At 43.6% G+C, this 24,609-nt stretch overlaps 1 protein-coding gene across 1 annotated transcript; it reads left to right on the forward strand.

Annotated features, from left to right (window-relative positions):
• The first annotated feature begins 10,862 nt into the window (after positions 1–10,862).
• Positions 10,863–11,455, forward strand: LOC110136674 (M-phase phosphoprotein 6). The gene has a single exon (XM_020892503.2). The coding sequence runs from the start codon at positions 10,898–10,900 to the stop codon at positions 11,378–11,380; it is 483 nt and encodes a 160-aa protein (XP_020748162.2). The 5' UTR covers positions 10,863–10,897; the 3' UTR covers positions 11,381–11,455.
• The last annotated feature ends 13,154 nt before the right edge of the window (positions 11,456–24,609 follow it).

Below are 24,609 nucleotides of genomic sequence, written 5' to 3' on the forward strand. Positions count from 1 at the left end.
ATTTATTTTGTGGAATATACATATCATATATACTCTAGGGCTTCCCCAATGTCCCGGGGGTAAAAGAATCCACCTGCAATGCAGGAGACACAGGAGACTCAGGTTTGATCCCTGGCTCTGGAAAATCCCCAGAAGGAGGAAACGGCTACCCACTCCAGTATTTTTACCTGAAAAATCCCATGGACAGAGGAGCCTGGTAGGCTACAGTCCAAAGTGTCTCAGACTCAGACACAACTGAGCATAGCACAGCACAGCATCCTTTTAAAAGTACATTTCTTAGATACCACCATCACAGAAGCAGAATTGTGGCTGAGATGGAGCTTGTTTTCAGTCACAAACATTATTCAGCCACTTTCACGCTAAGAACGAATGGAAACTTTCTTTCACTGACAAATAATTCACAAATGTCGCTATTAATAAATGGAGGAGAGTTTCCACTGAATTTTTTAAAAATTTCCATTATGTCCATATACTTTACAGGTAAACAAAGGCAAATGTGTTTGAATTTAAACATAAACTAGACTCTTGATACTTATCTGCAAATATTGTGCTAGTGCTAACTCCCCAAGTCATGCCGACTCCTTGGGACCCCATGGACTGTAGCCCTCCAGGCCCTTCTGTCCATGGGATTTTCCAGGCAAAAATACTGGAGTGGGTAGCCATCTCCTTCTCCAGGGGATCTTCCTGACCCGGGGGTTGAACCCAAGTCTCCTGCCTGCATCTCTGCGTTGGCAGGTGGATTCTTCACCACTTGATCCACCTGAGAAGCCCTATCTGCCAGTATTTACAATTAAAAATTCAAAGGTTTACATAGGAGATGGACAGTAAGTTGTGTGGCCACATGGTGGCACTATTTCACTGACTTGAGAAATGTTAGAAACAACTGGTGAAAACAGATCATAAGGGTATGTGAATGAATCACCTTCATAGTACTATCCCATTTTGAAGGAAAGAATCCAGTAGAATTTGCTTAAAATTAATTTCTATAACCTATGTAAACAAAAAATAGCACCAAAATGCAAATATAAGAAGTATGAGGAAATCGCATTGCTGAAAAAGGAGTTAGAAATTAAAAGGCTCCATAATGCTAACTTACACTATTGTGTTTAATAGTACTATTTTATTTTATAGCTCTCTCTACATGTACAAGGAATTTCTACTAACACTGTTATATTTTGTTCTTCCAGGGAGGTGGGCAAGGGAGATTTTATCCCCATTTCCAAGTAAGGAACTGAAACATTAAGAAATGATAGCTCCTGGCATTCAAAGACTGCAAAACCTTCTGCAGCACTGAGGAGTGTTTGGGGTCCTAACATCTTACTGATGTCTGTGAAAAGTGTTAGTCGCTCAGTCATGTCCAACTGTTTGCAACCCCATGGACTGTAGCCCGCCAGGCTCCTCAGTCCATGGAATTCTCCAAGCAAAGAACACTGGACTGGGGTGCCATTTCATTCTCTAGGACACTGATGTCTGTGAGGTAGTGTAAATTCCACAGGCATTTCACCTAAGCCACTGGGTACTCTGGCTCTGGAGTGTTCCCTGAACCCCACCAAGGCAGAACTGGTTGTATTCTAAGTTTTGCTTTCATTCCGCATTGGCCAGTACAGGCTACATACACAGTGTTGATCACTGAAGAAGACCACAGCTTCAACAATTACAGAGTCCCCAAAGGAACCCATCTTGTATCCCAGAAATGTGAAATGATTTATTATCTGCACCCTCCCTTCAGCCATGGAGCTGAAATCTGCATCCTGCATCTAGTTTCATGATAGGGAACTGCAGAAAACAAAATACCATCCCCTCATTTCTTATTCATAGAAAAGTCAATGTATAATATGATTACATACATGATGGATTGAATCTGACAGACAGTATAAAAGGAAAGCTGGAGAACATTAACTAGGGAATGGATTTTTCACTGATATTCAACATCTCCTGTAGTCAACAGTGAAGGGAGGTGGGGGTGAGACAAATGCAAAGAGACACACAAATAACTTTCCGTATCAAACTTTCAAATAAATCTTTCCATCAGGCAAAGGCTATTTGCTCCATGCCAGGCACTTGGCTGCGTGCTTTATATACTTCATCTCTTTTAATCACCCTAGTTTTACAGACATAAAAAAAGAGGTTCCGAGAAGTGAAGTTCAGAAAAGAGGACTTGGAACCCATCTTGCCAAGCACACCCAGACTGCTATTCTTGACCATGAACTACACTCCCTCCCGGTGGGCTTCTGGGACAGACACTCTGCTGATGATCAGGATCTTTGTCGCTGGTCAGAGGCTGCTTTCAGCTGCCGACTACTCTTGAGTGATGGCTCCTGAGACAAGATGTGGAATTCAAAGAAGTAAATGAGGCTGAAGCCTCCAGCCCTCTTTAGCTCAGGCCACTGTGAGCTCTAGGAGTCACGGGAGGCTCCACGGCAGCAGAGGAAGCCAGGTTGCCATCAGAAAGCAATTCTCGTGAAGCATCTTTGGTGTCCTGACTAAGCAGATCTTCAAGAGGAAGGGCCAAAGCTTCTAAATTTCTAATAATTTGTTGTGATTTATTTTTGCATTCTCAGTAAATATTCTCTATTTTTGTCTAATTTTGTATTTATCTTTGTATAGCTTTTTTTAAAAAAAAGACATTTCCCCAAATTGTATAAGCTTCAAGCTCCAGAGAGTCAGAATCTGCCCCTGCTTGTGTTTTTGATGTTAAATATTTTGCATCTCATCTCCTAAAAGGCTGAAACAACTTCTCACAAATATTCAGGTTGTCGTGGCTTGGCTGAGTGCTCAAAACACAGTTGTCCTAGAAAAATAGAAGGAAAGAAGAAAGGAATAGAGAGAAGGAAATGGACAGGCTCGGTTTGTTCCATGGAGGGAGCATCAGTGCTAAGAGCGTCTATTTTTTTAAGCTACCTTCTAAGTAAACTGGATCTCTGCTCTTCTGACACTTCTAACATGCTTCCAACAGTCTCAATAGACATCCAACAATAAGCCAAAAGGCTCACTTTATCAGGGCCTCTGTATGGCTAGAGACAAGATTAGACTCTTTTCCCGTGATTTGTTGGACATTTTGTTAACAAGAATCACCCTTATATTAACTGAATTATTTTGTGTGATTTTTAGTCGTGTATTATATTGCCCTCATCCAGCTGGAGGGTCTTGAAATCCTTAAGCAATTCAGCCACTCGCTCTGGAAGTTTGCAGCAGGCCCCTGACTCCTTTGTCACGCAGGAACTGCCCCTACTCAGCTTGGGGGCTGTGTTTACAGAGCTGTAAGTGTCATCTAGTTCCTTGGATCTGCTGCTGCTGCTGCTAAGTCGCTTCAGTCGTGTCTGGCTCTGTGCGACCCCATAGACGGCAGCCCACCAGGCTCCTCTGTCCATGTGAGATTCCAGGCAGGAGCACTGGAGTGGGTTGCCATCGCCTTCTCCTCCTTGGATCTAAGGATGGGTAATTCAATTGCTGTACCTATTTCATTGGCCCAGTCTACCTGGGCTCACCATCTCTGCTCATCACATTGACAAGTTCATTGATGATAATCCTTCTTTTACACCTCCACAGACGTCTTTTTTTTTTTTTAAGTACTATTGATCACCAGAGTACGAGGCTCAGGCTCATGTCAACTTGGGGTGTCATACATGAAAGGAAAAAAGCTTAAATAAGCTTCAGAAACATAAACATACATATAAAAATGCCTATTCTTCCCATTTTTTAAGTAAAACATCTATGTATGTTTTACAGCCTTAAAACACAACCAGCTGCTTAATTAAGTCATTCATATTAAGAGACAAGAAAAAACAAGAAGAGGTGTTTTCCAAATGTGGGGCATTTAAAGGGAGGAGTAGAGTGTCTTCATCTGGTATATATTCATGTAAACTAGAAACAAACACAAGCTTATTCTATTAAGCCTGTAAATCTTAAGGAAACCCAGCTGCTGCCCATTCCCAAGGCTTCTGCAAATTCCCTGTTCACTATATCTGACCTTCCAAACTCTTTGTTACCTGCTGTGCTTTGTTAGTATGGCCTAAACTCAGAAGAGCAGTAGCAGTCCCAGTGTACAATTAAATTCTCTGGCCATCTGTTTTACCTAATTGTTAAGATAAATTTTGGCTCCCATAGTCTTATATAAAATTTTATTTTATGGAAATAGAAACCACCCTTTGCAAAAAAAAAAAAGAAGAAGTAAATATCCATCATGAATTTACCATCCAAGCTCGGGTAAGTTGATGTTTGAGCATTATATTTTGACATACATAAATATATAATTGAAGCCCACATGTAGAGGTACAATTACTTTAAAAAATATCCTCCCTGAAGATGAGATTTAAGTCTGCAGAGTATCTTTCTTTGTCTTCATTCTCTTGATTTTCATCGTTTGTTATTTTTTTTTCAATAAAGCTACCCTCAAAAGCTTTATAGGATTACTAATTACCCAATGTCACCTATTGACAGAAGAAAGCCATTAGTATGGTCTCTAGTTATCTGAAATTCAAGTTGGCTTGCCAAGCTCTTAAGATGACAAATACAGGCATTTGTAGAGCTGCTCCTGTCCCAGGGGGGTAACTAAATGGTCTGGAGGAGGTTGCGGAGGGTACAGGGGTCCTTGCAAAGCAGCGCTCTCCACTGGGGAGGGAAGACATCCTGGTTCGTGAGGTCCAGGTTAGAAACAACAGACAACAAATTATATTTTCCCAGCTGAATCATAAGTATTTTTCACGTAGCCACTCTCTTCGGGGCATTCTTAAAACGCTTCTCGTAGGATATTTCTAGCCACAGGATGCTCTTTTTATTTAAAATGGAAGCAGCTTTGAATTCTCCGCGCAGGGAATATACCCAGAACGCCGGCGGGAAAGAGTAAGAGGTCACGGGGTGCTGGGACGCGTAGGAGTGGGATCGCAGGAAGACCTAGAGGGGCTCCAGGAGGAAAGGGAGCGGCTGGAAGGAGACTTCCGCGGATCACAAGGAGGCTGAGCCAGAAGCTATTGAGTGTTCTTTGCACCCGCCCACTTCCCCTCCTTGGCTTCATTCTTAAAAGCGTTTTCTTGAGCGCCTCCCTTCTGTATGCTACAAAACGTGGTGGCCGCTAGAGGGCAGTATGGTGCAAGCCAAGAGCTTGATCTCACAATGAGGTGAATAGCCACGGAGACAAATAAAAGTTATCATAAAGAAGTGTGCTGCCTATGCTTTCCAATCCTTCTTCTCTATACACTCACCAAAATATCAAAAATCAACTGAGTGATAAGGTACTTGTAGATGCTAATCCATCTCTTTTTTTTCCCCCTCTCTCAGGTTCTGAGAATTAGAAGGAATTTTAGAGAAAATCTCCACTCCTCAACCTCAAAACAAGCTAATTTCTGGAAGCATTCTCTGACCTTAAGTCCAAATGACACAATCAAAGAAGTGGAGCTCAACCAGCAGGGTTTTCTCCTTAAAACGTCGACAGCACCAGGCTGAGGAACCGTGGTCCAAGGTGACCGCACAGCTTGCCTTTAAATGCATTCCTTCCCAACAGGGATGTAATCCAGTCCCGCAGCATTTTAAACCAGTCACGCTCTTCTTCTTGTCTGCATGTATCTCCTATGCACTGCACATCTTTTCCCTAAGTAGACCTGTCAGTCTGACGGAAATGCATTGCTCAGAGAAGCTGGTGTTTCAGATTCCTGCCAGTCCCACGAGACCTCTGTGCTGCACTTCACTCCTTCACTCCTTCATCGCAGGAGTGGTGAAGCGCTGGGGGCGGTCTCCACGTCCCCACAAGAGCTGTCACCAGCTGCCCCATCGCCACACCTGGACTCCTGGGTCCTGGACTGACAGCGGTGGATCCCCTGGCCCCGCGGCCCCCAGGTGGCCGGGCGGTGGGCAGGGGACCAACTCTGCCCCAAGGCACCGGGCTTCCCCCACTGGCCAGTTGTGTGGCCTTAAACAAGTCACTTAGCCTCATCTGTGAAATGGGGATGATAACTGCACCAGCCCCGTGAGGGTGCTGTGAGGAGCCAGTGAGCTCATATCCCTCAATCCCAGCAGATCTGCAGCCGTGCAAGGCATTTCCCCTTCTGTCTCTCGGGATCCACTCTTGGTTTCTCCTCTCAAGGATTTCACCCAGGTGCCTGTGCAGCCTCTGTCATTGCCTCAGCATTTCACTGTTTTCAAACATGCTTATTTGGTATGGCATTACTGTATGTTTTGCCTTATGATTAGCGCTTTCAACTATTTTGCCCACAGACAGGGCAGAGCAGTGATTGCAAACTCTAGCCCAAGACTGACTGCCTGAGACTGAATATCTCTCTGCCCCTCTCCAGATCTTTGCTCTCAAACAAGTTACTTAACCTCCCTGGGCCCCAGTTTTCCCCCTCTAAAATGGTTACGATAGCCCATTGGTATAAGAGTAAGTTAATATTGTTGAAGTACACGGGGCAGTGCCTGGCACATAGCAAGTACTAAGTAAGATATACATAAATGAAAACAACAGTGATGTGTTTAATACTATTTCCCCAATATCAAACCAGAAGCCAAATGTGCCAAGGTGATGGAATGGCTGAGGCTACACATAGAGGGCAAGAACTCCAAGGCCATCCCTTCTCCATGGAGGGGAAAGCTTCTCTTTCAATCATGAACATTTCTGTGCAAGACATACATGTTTGGTCCAATCCACTAATTTGACCAAGAAGACAACTTGAGCACAGTGGAGTCAGGGTTGCCCTGTTCAGAGGGAGGCGGAGCAGGACCCGGACTGGACCCACAGCTGGCAGTCCTTCTCCCTCCATTTAGTGAATTCAATAGCTGCAGTATTGATCTCACATTGTTACTAGCCTTCTCCACGACTTGCAACCCATTTTTCTACATCCTGAAGCAGCGTTACATTTATAATCACGAGGCCCTCTGAGGATGTTTGATGTCTCAAGGGACACAAAATTCAAAGTATCAAGAAAATATTAGCTGAAATTTTTTCTTCTACCCACAGATTTTGGCTTGAATTTGCTGTTGGTTGTTGTTCATTTGGTAAGTTGTGGTGACTCTCTGCGACCCCCTGGACTGTAACACCCCAGGCTCCTCTGTTTTCCACTGTCTCCCAAAGTTTGCTCAAGTTCATGTCCATTGAGCTGGTGATGCTATCTAACCACCTCATCTTCTGCTGCCCACTTCTTCTTATGCCTTCAGTCTTTCCCAGCATCAGGGTCTTTTCAAATGAGTCAGTTCTTCAAATCAGGTGGCCAAGGTATTGGAGTTTCAGCTTCAGCATCAGTCTTTCCAATGAATATTCAGGACTAATTTCCTTTAGGATGGACTGGTTTGATCTCCTTGCAGTTCAAGGGACTCTCAAGAGTCTTCTCCAACACCACAGGTCAAAAGCATCAATTCTTCAGCGCTCAGCTTTCTTTATAGTCCAACTCTCACATCCATATATGACTACTGGGGAAAGCCATAGCTTTGACTATATGGACCTTTGTCAGCTAAGTGATGTCTCTGCTTTTTAATACACTGTCTAGGTTTGTCATAGCTTTTCTTCCAAAGAGCAAGCATCTTTTAATTTCATGGCTGCAGTCATTGTCTGCAATGATTTTGAAGCCCAAGAAAATGAAACCTGACACTGTTTCCACTTTTTCCCCATCTATTGTCATGAATTAATGGGACCAGACATCATGATCTTAGTTTTTTTTATGTTGAGTCTCAAGTCAGTTTTTTCACTTTCCTCTTTCACCTTCACCAACAGGCTCTTTTAGAATACCATAAATACCACTGAAAGAAAAATTAAAAGGAAACAAAATCAAACAGTAAATACAACACAAGAAGGACATTTTGGAATTGATTAAAAATCTGCTATCCTTCAAAGGTCCCTCCAATCACAACTTGTACTTCCCAAATGCATTTCATACACTGCTGGTTTATTTCTCTCTCTGTCCGTTCTATGGAGTCTAAGGCAGGGGTGGTCACTATGAACTCGGTGCACATAGCAGCCAGAGCACAGTGCCAGGCACGTGGCAAATCTTACAGATATTGGCTGCTGCCTTGGACGGTGATGTGGACCCAGGCCCACAAGGAGAATGTTTCCCAGAGTGTGGCATGTCCACCACTGCTGTCCCTTTAGATTTTAAGTAGAAAGAGATGAGTTTAGCTAGGACATGGACAAGGTATTGAACAACACTGGATTACATAATGGGGCTTCCCTGGTGGCTCAGATGGTAAGGAATCTGCCAGCAATGAAGGAGATCTGGGTTCCATCCCTGGGTCAGGATGATCCCCTGGAGTAGGAAATGGCAACCCACTCCAACATTCTTTCCTGGAGAATTCCATGGACAGAAGAGCCTGGTGGGCTACAGTCTGTCCATGGGGTTACAAAGAGTGGGACATAACTAAGCAACTCAGACACACACATACCATCTTGATAGGGGAAAGGGCATGTTGACTCAGAGGAGAATAAATGAGTTTGGGGAAAGATGAATGAGCCCCTAGAAGGATGGACGGGTGGTACGATCATTTGTGACACTGTGTCTGCATGTGGCATCCACCTCTGCTCTCCCTTCCTTTCCTCCTCAATCTTCCCTGGTCGACGAAAACTCTGGGGGAGGAGATTCACGACAACAGAGTTCCTTTCTGAGGATCTGTCTTTAGGCAGATAAGGGAAGTTCAGAGAAAGTCTCTCCCTGCATTTTCTGCTTTGTTTTTTTAATGTATATTTCTGTATTTGGCGGCATCAGGTCTTAGTTGTGGCAGGATCTGGAGTGCTCGGGCGCAGTAGTTGCTGTGTGAGGACTTAGCTACCCAGAGGCATGTGGGATCACAGCTCTGACCAGGGATCAAACCTATGTCCCCTGCATTTGGAGGCAGGATTCTTCACCACTGGACGGCCAGGAAAATCCTGCAGTTGCTGTTTTTTAAGTGCTTTCAGTTCAAAATACTCAGTACATCAAAGTGGCACATTTGGGGGCAAGCATGTCCGTGAGAAGGTAGCATTACAGATAGAGGGAGCCTAGAAGCAAGAATCACTGTCTGAGTCATTTTCAAAATAGCTGCCCTAGAAAGTCATCTGGCTCATACTGGATTTTATATAAGTGAAAACATAACCCTTTGCTGTGTTAAGCCAAAATGATACCAGGGTTTATTTTATTACTGCAACAAAACCCTTTGTATACTGACTAATCCAATAAATTAAAAAAGAATTTAAGTATAAAGGCATAAATTGAAAGAAAATATTAACTAGATAAGGGTTCGATACCTGACAAAGATTTTGAAAGTGGTGCTCAAATGCCACTTAGTGTTGTGGAGTCTTAGAACTGAACCTCCAAAATAGTTGCGAGCAGGACCCACCTGCCTTCACTGGATCTCCTCTGAATAACCAGAACCAGGACGGGGTCACATCCAGCCTGGGGCTACAAAACAGAACGGGGTGGGCGGGGGGATAGGCATTTGGGGCACTAAGTCTGAACCCCTGCCTCCTTGGAAACCAGCTGAATTAACAACTGTAAGCATTAGAAGCAGTATAATTAGAATCATTAGGAGGCTGGAAGAAGAGAAAAAATTACCTACTTTTCCTTGGGCAGCATGATACACTCTTACTGCTTTTTCTTTCATAAAACTCCACTTTCTTATAGCCCTGTCATGTCTATGGACTGCATATATGCCTCAATACCACAACTTCAAGGCTAATTTTTCATTTTTCTGTCTTCATGTTCTGATTTGGATTGAAGTCCAAACTATTTGTTCACTCTCAATGCAAAAGACATGGGAATAGACACACATAGTTTCATCTCGGGGATGATTTAATATTAATCAAAAATTATACTGTTTCAAAGTAGGAAACAAGGCCTAAAGAGTCAGCTGCTTCTACATAAGTTCTCTTCTCTAAAGAAGGGCTGGAAGGATTGATCTTGAGACTTAGATATCTTTGGGGCCCTGTGACAAAGTAGGAAAAACACAAAACAAGTCTGATTCCAATGTGAGTGTAGCTGTTTGTCTTTGGGCCAGTTGTGTTACTTCTCTGTGCCTGTGTTTCCCATCCCCCCAAATGGAAGGATTAGCTGTTACTCCAACCAGATAACTAACACTGCTGTGAAAGCAGATGATAGCTATGGAAGTACAAATTGTATTACTACTGGCTAACGTATCTTGAGTTCTTCCTACATAGCAGATACGCTACTGCATGGTCTGTGCATGTGAAGTCATTTAATCCTCAGAGCAGACAAATGCAGTAACCATGATATTATTATCCCCTTACACAGATGAAAAAGACCAAGACTTAGCTGGAAAGAACTTCCTAGAAGTTGGTAAGTCAATTGGTTACTAAGAGGTGGGGCCAGAGCTCAAAGTCAAGTGCATGTGGCCACAGAGACCGCAGCCACCGCGTTCCCTTGCCTCCCAGAAAGGACAGGCTGCCAGGGAAAGCAAAGCGTGGGTTGCTGTTGACTCCTCCATGTGATTCTTTGGATGTCACACAGCCCCGGGTTTTTAAGCTATGTCCGGCTTCACAGGGTTAATCTGAATAATCTGAATCAGGCAGGGGTGGACGGGCAGGCGACAGCCAGCACTGCCTGAGTGCACAAGGCTGCTTAGCAACGGGGGAAACAAGTGGCTCTCCAGAAGGAGGGGAAATAGCCTCAGGGTGGGTGGAGGAAGGAGGGCAGGCGGGCGAGGGGTCGGGTCCTGGCAAGTCTGGGAGTGTGTGAGCGGGGTGGGCAGTGCGGGCTTTGACCCCTGCAGGCACGCTCTTGGAGAGGATCTCGTGGGGAGGGCACGCCACCACTAAGTGCTTTCTTGTCAAGCAAGAAAGATCACAGGGTGTTTGGACACCCAGATTCTGTGTCTCTTTGGTGCTCTCTCCCTGACACCATATGGATGGTGTACGTGATGCTGGGCTTTTGAAAGTTTAAACTTGGGGTCCAGTTGCAGACCGCGGCGCCCAGTGGAAGTCATTATGGCGGCCGAGCGCAAAACTAAGTTATCCAAGAACTTGCTGCGCATGAAGTTCATGCAAAGGGGACTTGACTCGGAAACCAAGAAACAACTAGAAGAGGAAGAAAAGAAAATCATTAGTGAAGAGCACTGGTACTTGGATTTGCCTGAGCTGAAAGAGAAAGAGAGTTTCATTATAGAAGAGCAGAGTTTCTTGTTGTGTGAAGATCTTCTCTATGGAAGAATGTCATTCAGAGGATTTAATCCTGAGGTTGAGAAATTAATGCTTCAGATGAACGCTAAGAACAAAGCAGAAGAAGTTGAAGAGCAAACAGTGGAGCTCGATGTGTCAGATGAAGAAATGGCTAGAAGATATGAGACCTTGGTGGGGACAATTGGGAAAAAGTTTGCCAAGAAAAGAGACCGTGCCCTTTACAAAGAAGATGAAAATGGAGACATAAAACCAATTAAAGCAAAGAAGATGTTCTTAAAGCCCCAAGATTAAAGTGGAGGCCTTAAGATATGGCTCAGGGATGAGAGCATCTTTTGGAACTCACTCTGTCAGTTCCTCTATAGTGATTAGGGTCTTTGTAAAGAAATGTATACTTTTGGAAACATGCTGTTTTTGGAACAGACGTGTGATGGATGTTATACATCCTTTGCTTAGCGGTGTTCATCAAGAGTGGACTTTTAACCCTTGGTCTTCAAATGTACATAGGTGTGTGGTAGCTTCCTAAAGAATATTTTATCTCAGATTTTTTTTTCTAATGTAACTCTCCAGTCGCAAACCTTAAACTGAACTCATGAAAACTAATACCAATGTTTAAATTGCCCTTATGTTTATAAACATGTCAAGTCAGTTCATACATATATCTTGGAATCATGTCGTGAGAATTTATTATATGTTAATTTATTAAGAACAAACTTGACTCTTCGGGTTAAGAATTTTCATGCTACAAAGTCAATGTCAATGTGTGGAATTATGTTTTTTGTTGTTGTTTAAGCCTTTAATTAATTTTTAGACATTGTTCTATAATAAATACCTGTTTTCATATTAAAAAAAAAAAAGAAAGTTTAAACTTGAATGCTATTCACTTAACCAGTCTAATAGTAGTGTTAGTTGTTCAGTCATGTCCTATTTTTTTCAACTGTATGGACTTTAGTCTTCCAAGCTCCTCTGTCCATGGGATTCTCCAGGAAAGAACACTGGAGTGGGTAGCCATTTCCTTCTCCAGGAGATCTTCCCGACCCAGGGATTGAACCCAGGTCTCCCTCACTGCAGGCGGATTCTTTACCACGGAGCCAACTGGTCACTATGATTATGATGTGCCAGAGCCCACAAAGAAAGCAGAAAATGGAAATCCCTGGTCATCTGAGTCCAACATAACCTTGGCATATAGGCAGCCTGCAGATGGTGAGCAGAGGTGCCAACCCTCAAAGGGACTAAATTGTGGAAGCACAGCCTGAGGATGGGCCGGAGGGACAATGAGACTCCCCAGAGCCAAGGTCTACTAAGACACTTGAGAGGAGAAAATTCCAGATTAATATTAAGAAAGCCCCAATACTTTGACCACTTGATGCGAAAACCTGACTCATTGGAAAAGACCCTGATGCTGGAAAAGATTGAAGGAGATGGGGGTGTTAGAGGATGAGATGGTTGGATAGCGTCACCGAGTCAATGGACATGAACTTAAGCAAACTCTGGGAGAGAGAGGACAGAGGAGCCTGGCGTGCTGAAGCCCACGGGGTCGCAGAGTCAGAAACAACTTAGCGACTGAACAACAACAATAAGGACCCAAAGAAGCCCCATTCATCCAGATGAGAAAGTATGGGCCATTCAAACTTCCATCTAAAATGTATGAGGAGGTAAAATGGATACTCCTGTCCTTCCTTAGTGTGGGTTATTTCTGTTCTTCTACACAATTAGAGAGGAACAGGGAAGCTGCACCTCAAATACGTCCATGAAAATTATATCTCCAAAGAATTATTTTTAATTTTGTTGAGGGTGCTGTGTTTATCTTTTTCTTTTTAAAGAGGTATTTTGAAGTGGGATAAGATAATGTGGTGTCCGGAATAAGCTTTAAAATAATTCAACAAAGAATAAAAAAAAAAATAATTAACAAAGAATAAAAAAGAAAAAGGAAATGTTTCAAATCACTGATAACTTTTTAAAGTTTGTAAATCTTTCTTGAATTTGTTAAAATATTTCTTCTGCTTTATGGTTTGGCTTTTTGGTCTCAAGGCATGTGAGATCTTATCTCCCTGACTAAGAATTGAACCTTCACCCCCCACATTGGAAGGGGAAGTCTTTACCACTGGACTGCCTTGGAAGTTCATTGATAACTGTTTATCTGAGTGATGAATCTTTGAGGCTTGTACTATTCCTACTGCTTTTATGTGTGTTTGAAATATTTCATGAAAAATAAAATGTATTCCTAGAACAGACACCAAAAAGAAACAAATGAACAGAAAACAAAAGCGTGCAAATGTGCCCAGTTCTTTGACTTGAGTAACTTTAAAATATCTGCAAATCTCAGCAAAATCTTCATGCCTAAGCTCTCTCTCTCCTTAAGAGCCACTTTGTGAAAATTAATCAGATGACATCATTATTAATGTGGGGAATTAGGAGAATGACAAATTAAGAAAAATTTGTTTCTGGAAAAAAAAAAATAGAGACTGGGTACCAGGAAGCTGGAGGATGTAAAGTGCAGAAATTGTCTTGTGTCTTTCAGGAAGTTGGAAGAATGTCTTCTCGCAGGAGTTCTTTGATGGAAATAAAGTACCATGGGGGGACGACCAGAATATCTGGGCACTACTCTGGTCCTTGGGGCTTCCCAGGTGGCACTAGTGGTGAAGAACTTGCCTGTCAATGCAGGAGATATAAGAGATGCAGATTCAATCCCTGGGTAGGGAAGATTCCCTGGAGGAGGGCATGGCAACCCACTCCAGTATTCTTCCCTGGAGAATCTTAGGGACAGAGAAGCCTGGTGGGCTAGGGTCCATAGGGTTGCAAAGAGTTGAACACAACTGAAGCTTAGCAGGCGTGCATGCACTCTGGTCCTTGCCACTAAGTTGTTGTCTGTCTTTGACCATCTCATTTGTGTGTTTATTCATCAAACGACTGAAGCACCAGGGTGGGGAAAGAGATCCAAATGGCACCATCTGGCGCTGGGGTTGCTGAGCATCTCTGGGAGAAGATGCTGACTAACCAAGTCTCACTTAGCGTGATCCAGCACTGCGCTATGGAAGGCATGATGGGGTTGTTGAGGCTCCAGGGGAATGCAGAAGGATGAAGAAGAGAGTAGCATTTGTAGAAAGGGGAGACAAGTATTGCAAGGGGAAGAAAGTGCATGAACAAATTTACGGAGGCGGGATATAGTTTCAGGGATCTAACTTGTGGCTGGAGTGAGGGGGTTGGGGGAGGGTTAGGGATGTGGCACGGAACACATCCTTCTCACCTGGAGAAGCAGGCAAGGCTCAGATCCATTTGATAATTCTCTCAACAAATAACTATGAGCTCCTACTATGTAGCAGGCGATGTGCCACAGACGGGACACATCAACAAACAAAATAAAGAAAAATATCTGACTTGGCAGAAATTACATTGGTGCAGGTAAAGAAAAAGACTGTAAAGAAGACAAATGAAGATCGAATCCATCAGCCAACGAGCTGACAAGTACAGTAGCAAAACACACCAGTGGGGACGGGTATAGCGACTGGGCGGCGGGGATAAGGAGTGTCAAGGGCATTCAGTTTCAGTTTGAGTATTTGAAACATATTCTGAAGGAAGATAGGAATGAGCTTTGCTGGCAGTTGGAGGAAGAATATTCTGGAAAGCGCTTTTAGGACCTTGCATACCAAGAGGAAAACCTTTGTTCTCAGAACTATGAAAACAGTGCATTTTAATCCGAGGATCCAAACCATCAAACCACAGGTTTGTAAAGGACCACTTTCATGTGATGGCTCTCTTATGCTGATTCCCACAGAAGGGAAGGTTATAGGGCATGTTTGAGTTGGCCACCTAGTCAGCCACCAAGTCAGCCAAACTTGCCCGATCCTTGGTCAAATATCTTACCACTGGGGACACAACTCTCTCACCAGGAAAGAAGGGCCAGTCCATACCCAGGGCTGCCAGCAGCCACCTTAGCACAGGGAAGATTCCTCCAACTGCTCAGCATCTCTCCACATGTTACATATCATGGCCTCACTCTCAGCGGAAGGATGCACCTACACCACCAGCTGGAAATCGTGCTTATTTTAAAAGGAACACCCTATCCAAAAAGGCACATTGCAATGAACATTTCTGAGTAGAGGAGAATGCCACTGTGTCTGTTAATTACCAGAGCCACGTTGTGTGTTCGATGGGACAGGCTGCTGTATAGCCATTTGTATCCGTTCTGCTCCATTAGGCTAATTTGTTTTCAGATATAAATTAAAGCAGCTATTCCAAGCCCACTGAGCTGCCCCTTCACACAAACTCCCTGTTCCGTGGTGAATGAGTTAGCAAGCTGTGTATGTATGTGTAGAAGATATTTCTTTGATTTAATATTGAAGCAAAACAAGAAAAACTGCCCACTGGAGTACAGAAATCATGCATTACAATAGAGTGGTCCTGCAAAAGCTCCATGCCTGGGGTAGGTCGAGGGTGTAACTGCTTCCTGATGTGGCGTCTGCTGTTACACTTTCTGCATCGCAAAATGCTTGGCCACTGAGAAGATGCCACAGGAGTCCTCCTGCCCTTGGGCCAAAGTAGGAGTGCTCAAATAACAGGAATCATCTGGAGGAGCCCGGAGCCATCTGGGCAGGCAGGGCTGGTTAACATAGGAGAATGAGCCCCCTCCAGGGCTATCATCGCCTAGAATGGCAGAAAGTTCTCTGCCCCCGACATCTTTCCATGCATCTGCCTGGATGCCACCACTGGTGGCTTCATTAGGTTAAGACAGAGGTTCTCGACTAGGGCTCAACAGGACTGGCTGTTTCGTCTCACCCAGTGAATGCAAAGTGAAAATGTGGGGCCCTTTGGCCGAAGAGTATGAAAAATGTGCTGTCGAACTAAAATACAAAATTTTTTCCTTCTTCTCCAGTCTCTACTTCAACTAGGTACAGTGTTTTTAACTCGCTATTTAATGTTACAGTGAGTAAAGGAAACTTAAAATTTTTAACTGTTAGTTTGGATTTCACTGTTTATCTTTACACAGCGCAATGCTAGTTTTAAAGGTGAACAAGACCCTGATGTTGGGAAAGATTGAAGGCAACAGGAGAAGGGGGGCGACAGAGGATGAGATGGTTAGGTAGCATCGCTGACCCAATGGACATGAATTTGAGCAAACTCAGGGAGACAGTGGAGGCCAGAGGAGCCTGGTGTGCAGCAGTCCATGGGGTCGCAAAGCGTCGGACATAACTTAACCTCCGACAACGACAATGTGTATGTTTAACTTATATACATGAGACCACCAAAATTAATAGTTTTCATTCGGCAGTTCATACATGATTTGTATTTCATCCGTACCAGAATGGTGGAGTATTTCACCATGAACTCAGAGGCCTTCTACCAACACTCTCTACCTTTGACTGGCTGAGGAATAAGGAAGAAACAGGAACTAGGGGCTGTCCAACCTTTCCCTTTTCTTCTCTGTCATTGCTTCCAGGATAAGTGGTGAGCTCATACAGTTCTTACTAACTGATCATGTTAGTTTCTTTGTTTTGACAGATGTAATGTGGTTGTGTAAGATCTCAACATCTGAGGAAAATAGTTTAGAAAAGGTATATGGGACTTCTCTGTATTGCCTTTGCAAGTTATATGTAAATCTAAAATTATTACAAAATAAAAAGTCTATTTAAAAAGAGAAGGCCTTTCTTAACTCCCATCTTGCCAAGAATCACCGAGTTATTAAGCGGGGAAAGAGTCTTTAAGGCATGACAGCAGCATTTATCTAACTTGCCTGAAAACCTTCACCTGGGATGAATTCCTATACCCATTTCTAGAAAATTCTGATGTATTCAATCTGCAGTGGGTCCCAGGATGGGATTTTGAATAAGCACTCACCCTGAGAAGTCTTATCAGACAAATTCGGTAAATAATATATTAGAGTGAGTGGAACTAGTATAAAGAATCAGGTAAACCTGAGGCTGGGTTTTCCAGGTGGTTCAGTGGTAAAGAATTCGCCTGCCAGTGCGGGAGTTGCAGGAGATGCGGGTTCGATCTCCACGTCAGCAAGATCTCTTAGAGGAGGAAACGACAGTCCACGCCAGTATCCTTGCCTGGACAACCCCATGGGCCGAGGAGCCTGGCCGGCTGTCGTCTGTGGGGTCTCACAGAGTTGAACGCGACGGATCCACTGAGCACTCACAGCTCACACACATGGGGCCTTCCTCCAGGTGTGGGAGTTTCTTACTAACTAGATTGTTTTTTTTTTAACTTACCAGCTATGTGACCTTTCAGGCACCGACTTAACTCCCTAAAAAATCAGTAGTCATATGGCCCAACTGGAGTAACGTTTAAATGAAGCACATACCAAATCACCTAGCACAAGGCTTGACAGCCCACACGTTATAATTAGCACAAATACTGTGTATTCTGATTTTTCCTTGAAAGGAGAATGTGAGGTTAATGAACTAAGACTGCAGTTCTTTAAGCAAGTTATATCAAGACCCAGGCTTCCCAGGTGGTTCAGCGGTAAAGAACCCTCCTGCCAGGGCAGGTGATGCAGGAGACGTGGGTTCGATCCCTGGGTCAGAAAGATCCCCAGGAGGAGGAAATGGCAACCACTCGGGTATTCTTTCTGGGAGAATCCCATGGACAGAGAAGCCTGGCGGGCTACAATCCATGGGGTCACAAAGAATTGGATGCAACTCAGCACACACACACACCACGACCCATGCCTTCTTTCCCAGAAGATAACTAACACCAAGAAAACAAAAAATATCATCTCTTTAGCGTCCCTTTATTTAGAGATTGTGCTTGATGGTTCATCTTCTGATAGACAAATGGAGACAATTGCTCCTCACTGTGCCAAAAGTCTAGATAGACTGGACACTTCCACAGGCTTTTTCCCTGAGGGAAGATTACTTAATTGTCTGCACAGAGGCCCCAAACACAGTTGTGGCCAGAGTCAAACCCTTCTGGATGTCCTCCTTCCCTGCCAGCCACTCCAGCACAGCCCAAAAAAACCCTGGGGCATCGGTGCAAACCCCTCTTTGGCAGAGGCCAGGAAACAGTGTGGGTAAGATCTGAACACTGCTAAACATTCTATTTCATAGGAAATAAAAAGACAGTAAAATCCTTTGTCTGCTTTTTGCCTCTGGATGTCTGAAACTTCTGTCTTAGAATCACCCCTAATTTAGACAAGTCCTAAGACAGTGTGCTACAAACTGCTGGTTCCCGCACCCCTGAGGAAGTCATACATTCACATTTTTATCATCTCTAAGCATCTTAGAAAGAAACTTTCAATGTGCTGAGAAGAGGGACATGTCGCAGGAATTGCCAAAAGGCAGATGAGATGAAGGAGTGATAAAGATACAAGGCTAAAGGGGCAGCACCCAGCACAGGGTCCTACAGAGAGGACACATGCAAGATTTGGGGGGAAGACCAAATGGAAATGAAGGCTTCCACTTCTACAGTAAGACCGCCTTGCTGCCGGGGCTATTTTACATCCTTTCAATATATATGTCATGTGGACAACCTGTTATATTCCACATCTCGTGCTGGACAGCCATTCATGACACTGTCCTCAAATGTCATCCAAGCCCAAGGACATGTTAGATGGTAATGTTGTAGTTTAAACATGCATGTGAGCACACACAACCACCAAAATATGGAGACAACCAAAGAAAAAAGGAGACTACTGGGAGATCCTTAGGGTCCCCAGTGAAATGCAGTCAGGCTCAACAAGGGTCTGAAAGTGGAAAATGGACAGTCACTCCGACTAAGGAAGTGACTTTCCCGTCCCTCCAGGGATGGAGTCTCTCGTATCTTCTTCCCTCAACTCCTCTGAGTCATGGCAAGTTTCCCCCACCCTCTAACTTTCCACCTCTCTGGACATATGGCTGAACATGGTGGCCCCAAACTCCAGATCTCTGCCTTCTCCAAGATCCATCCCAACCTAACAATCTGCTCACTTTCCAGCTCTTGGAGCAAGAGTCTACTGTGCCCAGCTTGGGTTGTGAGTTGACCAGCCTTGTGGGGTCACATAAAGTAAGCATGATCTACACTTACAGTCCTGCAGTGGTGTAAGGGGTCAGGACCAATTCTGCAAGAAAGGGGCTTGGTCTCAATAGATACCTCAAAAAGATATTTACTGCAAGTGAAAATACTGTGCTGCTAGGTCAGAATTATTGGGGGCACCTTTGTCATCTTTCCATACCTCCTGCTCATCAGTTCTGTAGTCTACACTTGGATGTTGGGATCTGGTTGAAAAAGGAAACAAGGTGAAGGAAGACAGCAATGACAAACCATTTTAACTTTAAGACTGAGGCTTCCTTGGTGGTCCAGTGGTTAAAAGTCTACCTTGTAACACAGGTTCACTAGTTTGATCCCTGATCCAGGAAGATTCCACATGCTGTGGAGCAACTAAGCCTGTGCATCACAACGAATAAGCCTGCACTCTAGAGCCTGCAAGACACAACTGCTAAGCCTGTGTGCCTAGAGCCTGTGCTCTGCAAAAGAGATGCTACCACAACAAGAAGCCCATACTCTGCAATTAGAGAGTAGCCCTTGCTCACCATAACTAGAGAAAAGTCCACACACAGCAACGAAAACCCAATGGGGCCAAATAATTTTTTTTTTTTTTAAGTTTTAAGATTATCTGCAAAACAGAGTCTGCAGAGACATCCAGATTGCCTTAAATGTTCTTTCACACACTTGAGACTCATTCTGGGGAAGAAACGTCAATCAATTCTGCAAGTTCCACTTACGGCATAGAAGAGGGAAAAACGTGCCTTTTCCCTAAGATTGGCCTTCCAGGGCACAACTCACAGGCAAAGGGCATAAACAAGAGAGGCCATAAACTTCTCACAAAGGAAGAAAGATAGAGTGGAAAGGTTAGGAATGAAAAAGGATCTGATGGCAGGAAAACTGGTTCAAATTAATGAGACAATGAGAGCCTTGACATTCTTGATGGATGTCAGTGGTTAAGTGCTAGCCGGACCGTCTGAGGTTACAACCTCCATTCAAACCTCATCCCGGGATGGCAACCTGAAACCCAAGGCCATGGGCGGCGAGCATCTGTGAGCCCAGCAGGGATTAGTGCCGTGGCCTTGGGGGGCCCCTCCAGGCGGCTGCTCCCTCCCTGTGTACCAGTGACCCCAAAGCCAGGTGTGCTCTGGGGTGACAAGAATACCAAGTAATTAAGACAAAATGTTCTTGGCTGTGTCTCGGGCATATTCTTTCATGACAAGAACAAAGGGTTAGTTGATGAACTAATTTTTGGTGGGGAGAGCTGCAGCGTCTATTATTAAATGAATGCTTAGGATTTTTGTTTGTTTGTTTTTCAATAGCCCCATTATAATTTCAGCTCAGATACTCCAAAGCTCATGTTTCCTAATTTATTATCGCTCACTACAGTCCTCTGGGATCCAGTAATTGAATTTTACTGGCGTCATTACCATATCCACAAACAAGCAAGTCTTCCTGAACTCAATCAGTCAAAGCATGTTGGTTGGCTCACAGGAGATGTGCCCACAGTGGGAGCTGATCTCAGTACAGAAGGGCGAGCATATTTCCCTGGCCAAAGAGACCAGCTACCGCTGGGCCAGGGAGGCTGAACGTGGTCAGCTCTGAACATCTGTGGGAGCAGTAGGAGCACAGAGGAAGAAGAGAAGAAAAGAAAACCATAAGGCTTCAAAGACCAGACCCCCTAAATAACCAGATTATTATCCTACTGCTGTCCAAAATAGACAAGCTTCTGAGAGGCGGGATCTACATATTTGGTTGAGAACCAGGAAATTCCACAAGGAGATGCTGAAATTCCATCTTAAAAAAAAAAAAAGCAGATCGACAGCCTACATCCTCTCCTTTTTATATCCAAATAGGAAAACTAAATCATAATACTAGATGCATTTTAGGGCTACGTGTACCCATCGTGATTACCTGAATAAATCCAGTCTCCTCATTTTATACTGGAGGCTCAAAGGAAAAAAAGAAAGTGAAGTCTTATCTCAGTGTGGTATTTAAGATTTGTTTTTTTTAAAAATCCACATCTTTTGGAGATTTACCTTCAAAAACTTAGGACAGCGTGGAGGAAAAGTGAAAAGAATACAGATAGAAATTGACTGTCACTTGATGCCTTTGAGCTCCTGGACAAGCCTTAATTGCTTCATCTGGAAAATGGGAATAATACTATTATGGGTTTCTCTAATGACTAACATAATGCATACAAAATATCTCACAAAGTATCCAGTGCCTGGTCTTAGCTACACACCATCCCACCTTGGCACTTGTTAAGGAAATAGATCATTTATGATCATTTATTTTGAAAACAATATCAGTTCAGTTCAGTTCAGTCACTCAGTTATGTCTGACTTTTTGCAACCCCATGGAATGCAGCACGCCAGGCTTCACTGTCTATCGAAAACTCCCAGAGCTTGCTCAAACTCATGTCCATCGAGTCAGTGATGCCATAAACACTATACTACTATGAAAACACTATACTACTAAGAAGACAAGTGGCTGAAAGGTCAGGACTTCTCCAAAGGACCTGCTCCTCAGATAGTTCCCACCATATTCCAGAACCCAGGAAAAGAGAAATGCTCCTCAGGAGAGGAAGGCATCACATAAAAACTCGGTAATTTTGCGTGGGTGGCTGAAACTCACATATCACTAGTGAGTTCGGAAAAGTTATGGGGACTTAGGTGCTCTGACTCACAGATCATACTTCAACTCAGATACTGTCTGTGTCTTCAAAAATATGACTATCCTGAGGCGCAGTGAAGGAATCCTATCACTTCTCCCTGCAGGCTTCAATATCCCAGGTACTGATTCTTTGTCAGAAAAAAAAAAAAAAAATCAACTGCTCCACCATTTCCTCCCCTGTTCCCATGTCCCTTCCCTATTGCCTTTTTTTTTTCCCCTATTGCCTTTAACAATCAAGAAGATACTCCCAACTGAATCAACCATCAACAGGATGAATTCTGTTAGGGGTGGGGTTGTGTACCACCCCCCAACTCCAAAATTCAGATGTTGAGGTCCTAACCCCCAGTACCTCACAATGTGACATTATTTGGGAACTGGGTCATTGCGGTCGTAACTTCAATTAGGATGAGGTCATATCCAAGTAGGGTGGGCTTTTCCTTCAATATGACTGGTGTCCTTATAAAAGGAAGAAATTTAGACACACACATCACATGAAGATGAAGGCAGAGATCGAGTTGATGCATTTACAAGCCAAGGAAAGCCCAAGATTGTCAGAAAACCACCAGCAGCTGAGAGAGGGATGTGGTGCTTGTTCTTTCCCATAGCCTTGAGAAGGAACCAGCCCGGCTGATACCTTGAACTTGAACTTCCGGCCTCCAGAACTACGTAGCAATACACCTCTGTTGTTTAAGCCAGCCAGTCCATGGTACTTTGTTACAGCAGCCCTAGCAAACTAAAACATAGGCCTACTGCTTCCTTCAGGAAATAAAGCCTCTTTTATGTCCTTCACCTTGTTTCAGGACTGGTGTGGCCTGAGCACCTAGAGCCCTACCACCCACACCCCCTTCTCCCCAGCAGCTTCCTGGCACGCTTGGAGCTGTCTGCGGACTCATGTCCTGAAGCCTGCCTCCAAACTCCAGGCCAGGAAGCAGTTAGGACCATGCTGGGGTAGGGGGTTGGGGGAGACAGCATCGGCATCATCCAAGGTCACATCCCTCACCCCTGGCCTCCCTAATCGGATGGCAATCATAGTCTGAGAGATGATAACACAGATTATCCATGTTTTGCAGCCTTATTCAGCTCCCTTATAAGGAAAAACTATGCCCCTAGAAGTCTTGCAGACTGGAGTATCTATTATAAATTCAAGCTTGCAGATGAGAGACTGATGTCATCTTCTCTTTTCAGTAAAAATAGGAAAAAGTTAAAAGAGGAAAGAAAATATAAGCAACCATTTTTCACTCCCCACCCCACCACGCTTTTATCAACACACACACATGCACACAACACCTATATACACAAATTCTTTTCAACTAGCTGTGTCTCCTTTTATGGATGTATATTCATGAGAATAGAGATATTGGTTTCTGTCCCCTGGGGTAATGATGATAAATATGCCAAGGTCAGCAGCTTCATCAGCCATGGAAACTGCTCACTCTGGCAACTGCAGATAATCATTCACCTGGTGGAACTGGTGGCTTACACTTCAATTCATGCTTCACCATGTCGCCGAAACATTCCTTATCTCACAAAAACACTTGTCTTATTGTGCCTTTCTGGTGCACAAAGAAATTCATACATGATTGTTTCGCCTTGGATTTTTCCAAAGTCTCAGTCATCATTTTGTGGTGGAAGAAGTTACTGAAAAACAGGGACCAGGTGGAAAACAACATCAGTGTGTTGACAACAATATCCTGTTCCACATCCTAGAAAGCCCAAACTTAGGCTTCAAATTCCTCCTATCCTATTCCCTTCCTAATAGGACTAATGCTTAAAATTAAAAAAAAAAAAAAAAATCCACTGGCATATATTGAGAACCTACTACATGAAATGCACTATGCAGGAATATGCTATGATGGGAATACCAACATAAATAAGACACAATTCCAGATTTATTCCCAGCAACATGAAATCTCTACATAGCACACAAAGGGAAGACACGTGTGTTAAATTTCCCAGATGTTCATTTTTTGAGAGCTATGTTCCTATATTAAAGGTATAAAAAGTAGAATCATATTGTACCCCCAGTCAAACATACCATCTTACAGCACCCAAATCAGCTTTCAACTGTTCTTACATAAATGTACATTTGGTGGAATTACAGCTATTTAATGACTTGCCTCAGCACAGGAGTGCCTGTGACTTAGGTGAACAGTCTGGCACGTGTGTCTCAGAAGGAAAGGTTGAACAACTGCCTTGTACACTCATCAATAAGCAGGTAGCCAGGAACTCTAAGCTAGTCAGGCTCTGTGGAGAACCAGAAATGCAAGACGGGATTTTTGTCCTAAGGGAGCTCACACATTAGTGGAAATAACTAACCTCACAGCTCAAGATAGTGACCCATCCATGTCAAGACAGAGGGAAGCAATTGTAGCTGTGAAATGGACTGCATGTCAATCATCAAATATTTACAGAAGAATAATGTAACTCTGGGTATTGCCCTTGACGTATGACACATAATAAGAGAAACAGGCAACACATAAAGGCCAAATTACTTAGAGATGATTTTTAAAGTACTGTTTTGGGGAAAAAAGACATGTTTGAAGTAATCTTAAGAACAATTCACTGGTGTTTTATCAGTTATTGCGTGTGCATGCAATACCCCAGAGCATAAGGATTGGCAGCTAGTACTAGAGCCAGCTTGAATTCCAGTCAAGACTCAAACACCTCCCCACTCAGGGATCTTGGTCTGAGTACATAACTTCTTTGTGTCTCAATCCCTTCATCTCTAATGTGAGGATAATAATGGTACCTTTCTCAGAGAGTCATTGTGAAGACTGAATGAATCTTAAAATAGTGCTGGAAATAAAGCTAAATGCCTTCTGCCCTGAATAGTCAATACTTATGGGTTATGCATTCACTTTACGCAATACTTACTTTAAACTTTT

The sequence above is a fragment of the Odocoileus virginianus genome, chromosome 1 (genome assembly GCF_023699985.2).
Source record: "Odocoileus virginianus isolate 20LAN1187 ecotype Illinois chromosome 1, Ovbor_1.2, whole genome shotgun sequence".
NCBI classification, from domain to species: Eukaryota; Metazoa; Chordata; class Mammalia; order Artiodactyla; family Cervidae; genus Odocoileus; species Odocoileus virginianus.

Excerpts from the sequence above, each read along its gene's own strand:
- LOC110136674 (XM_020892503.2), top strand. The coding sequence starts at position 10,898 with ATGGCGGCCGAGCGCAAAACTAAGTTATCCAAGAACTTGCTGCGCATG.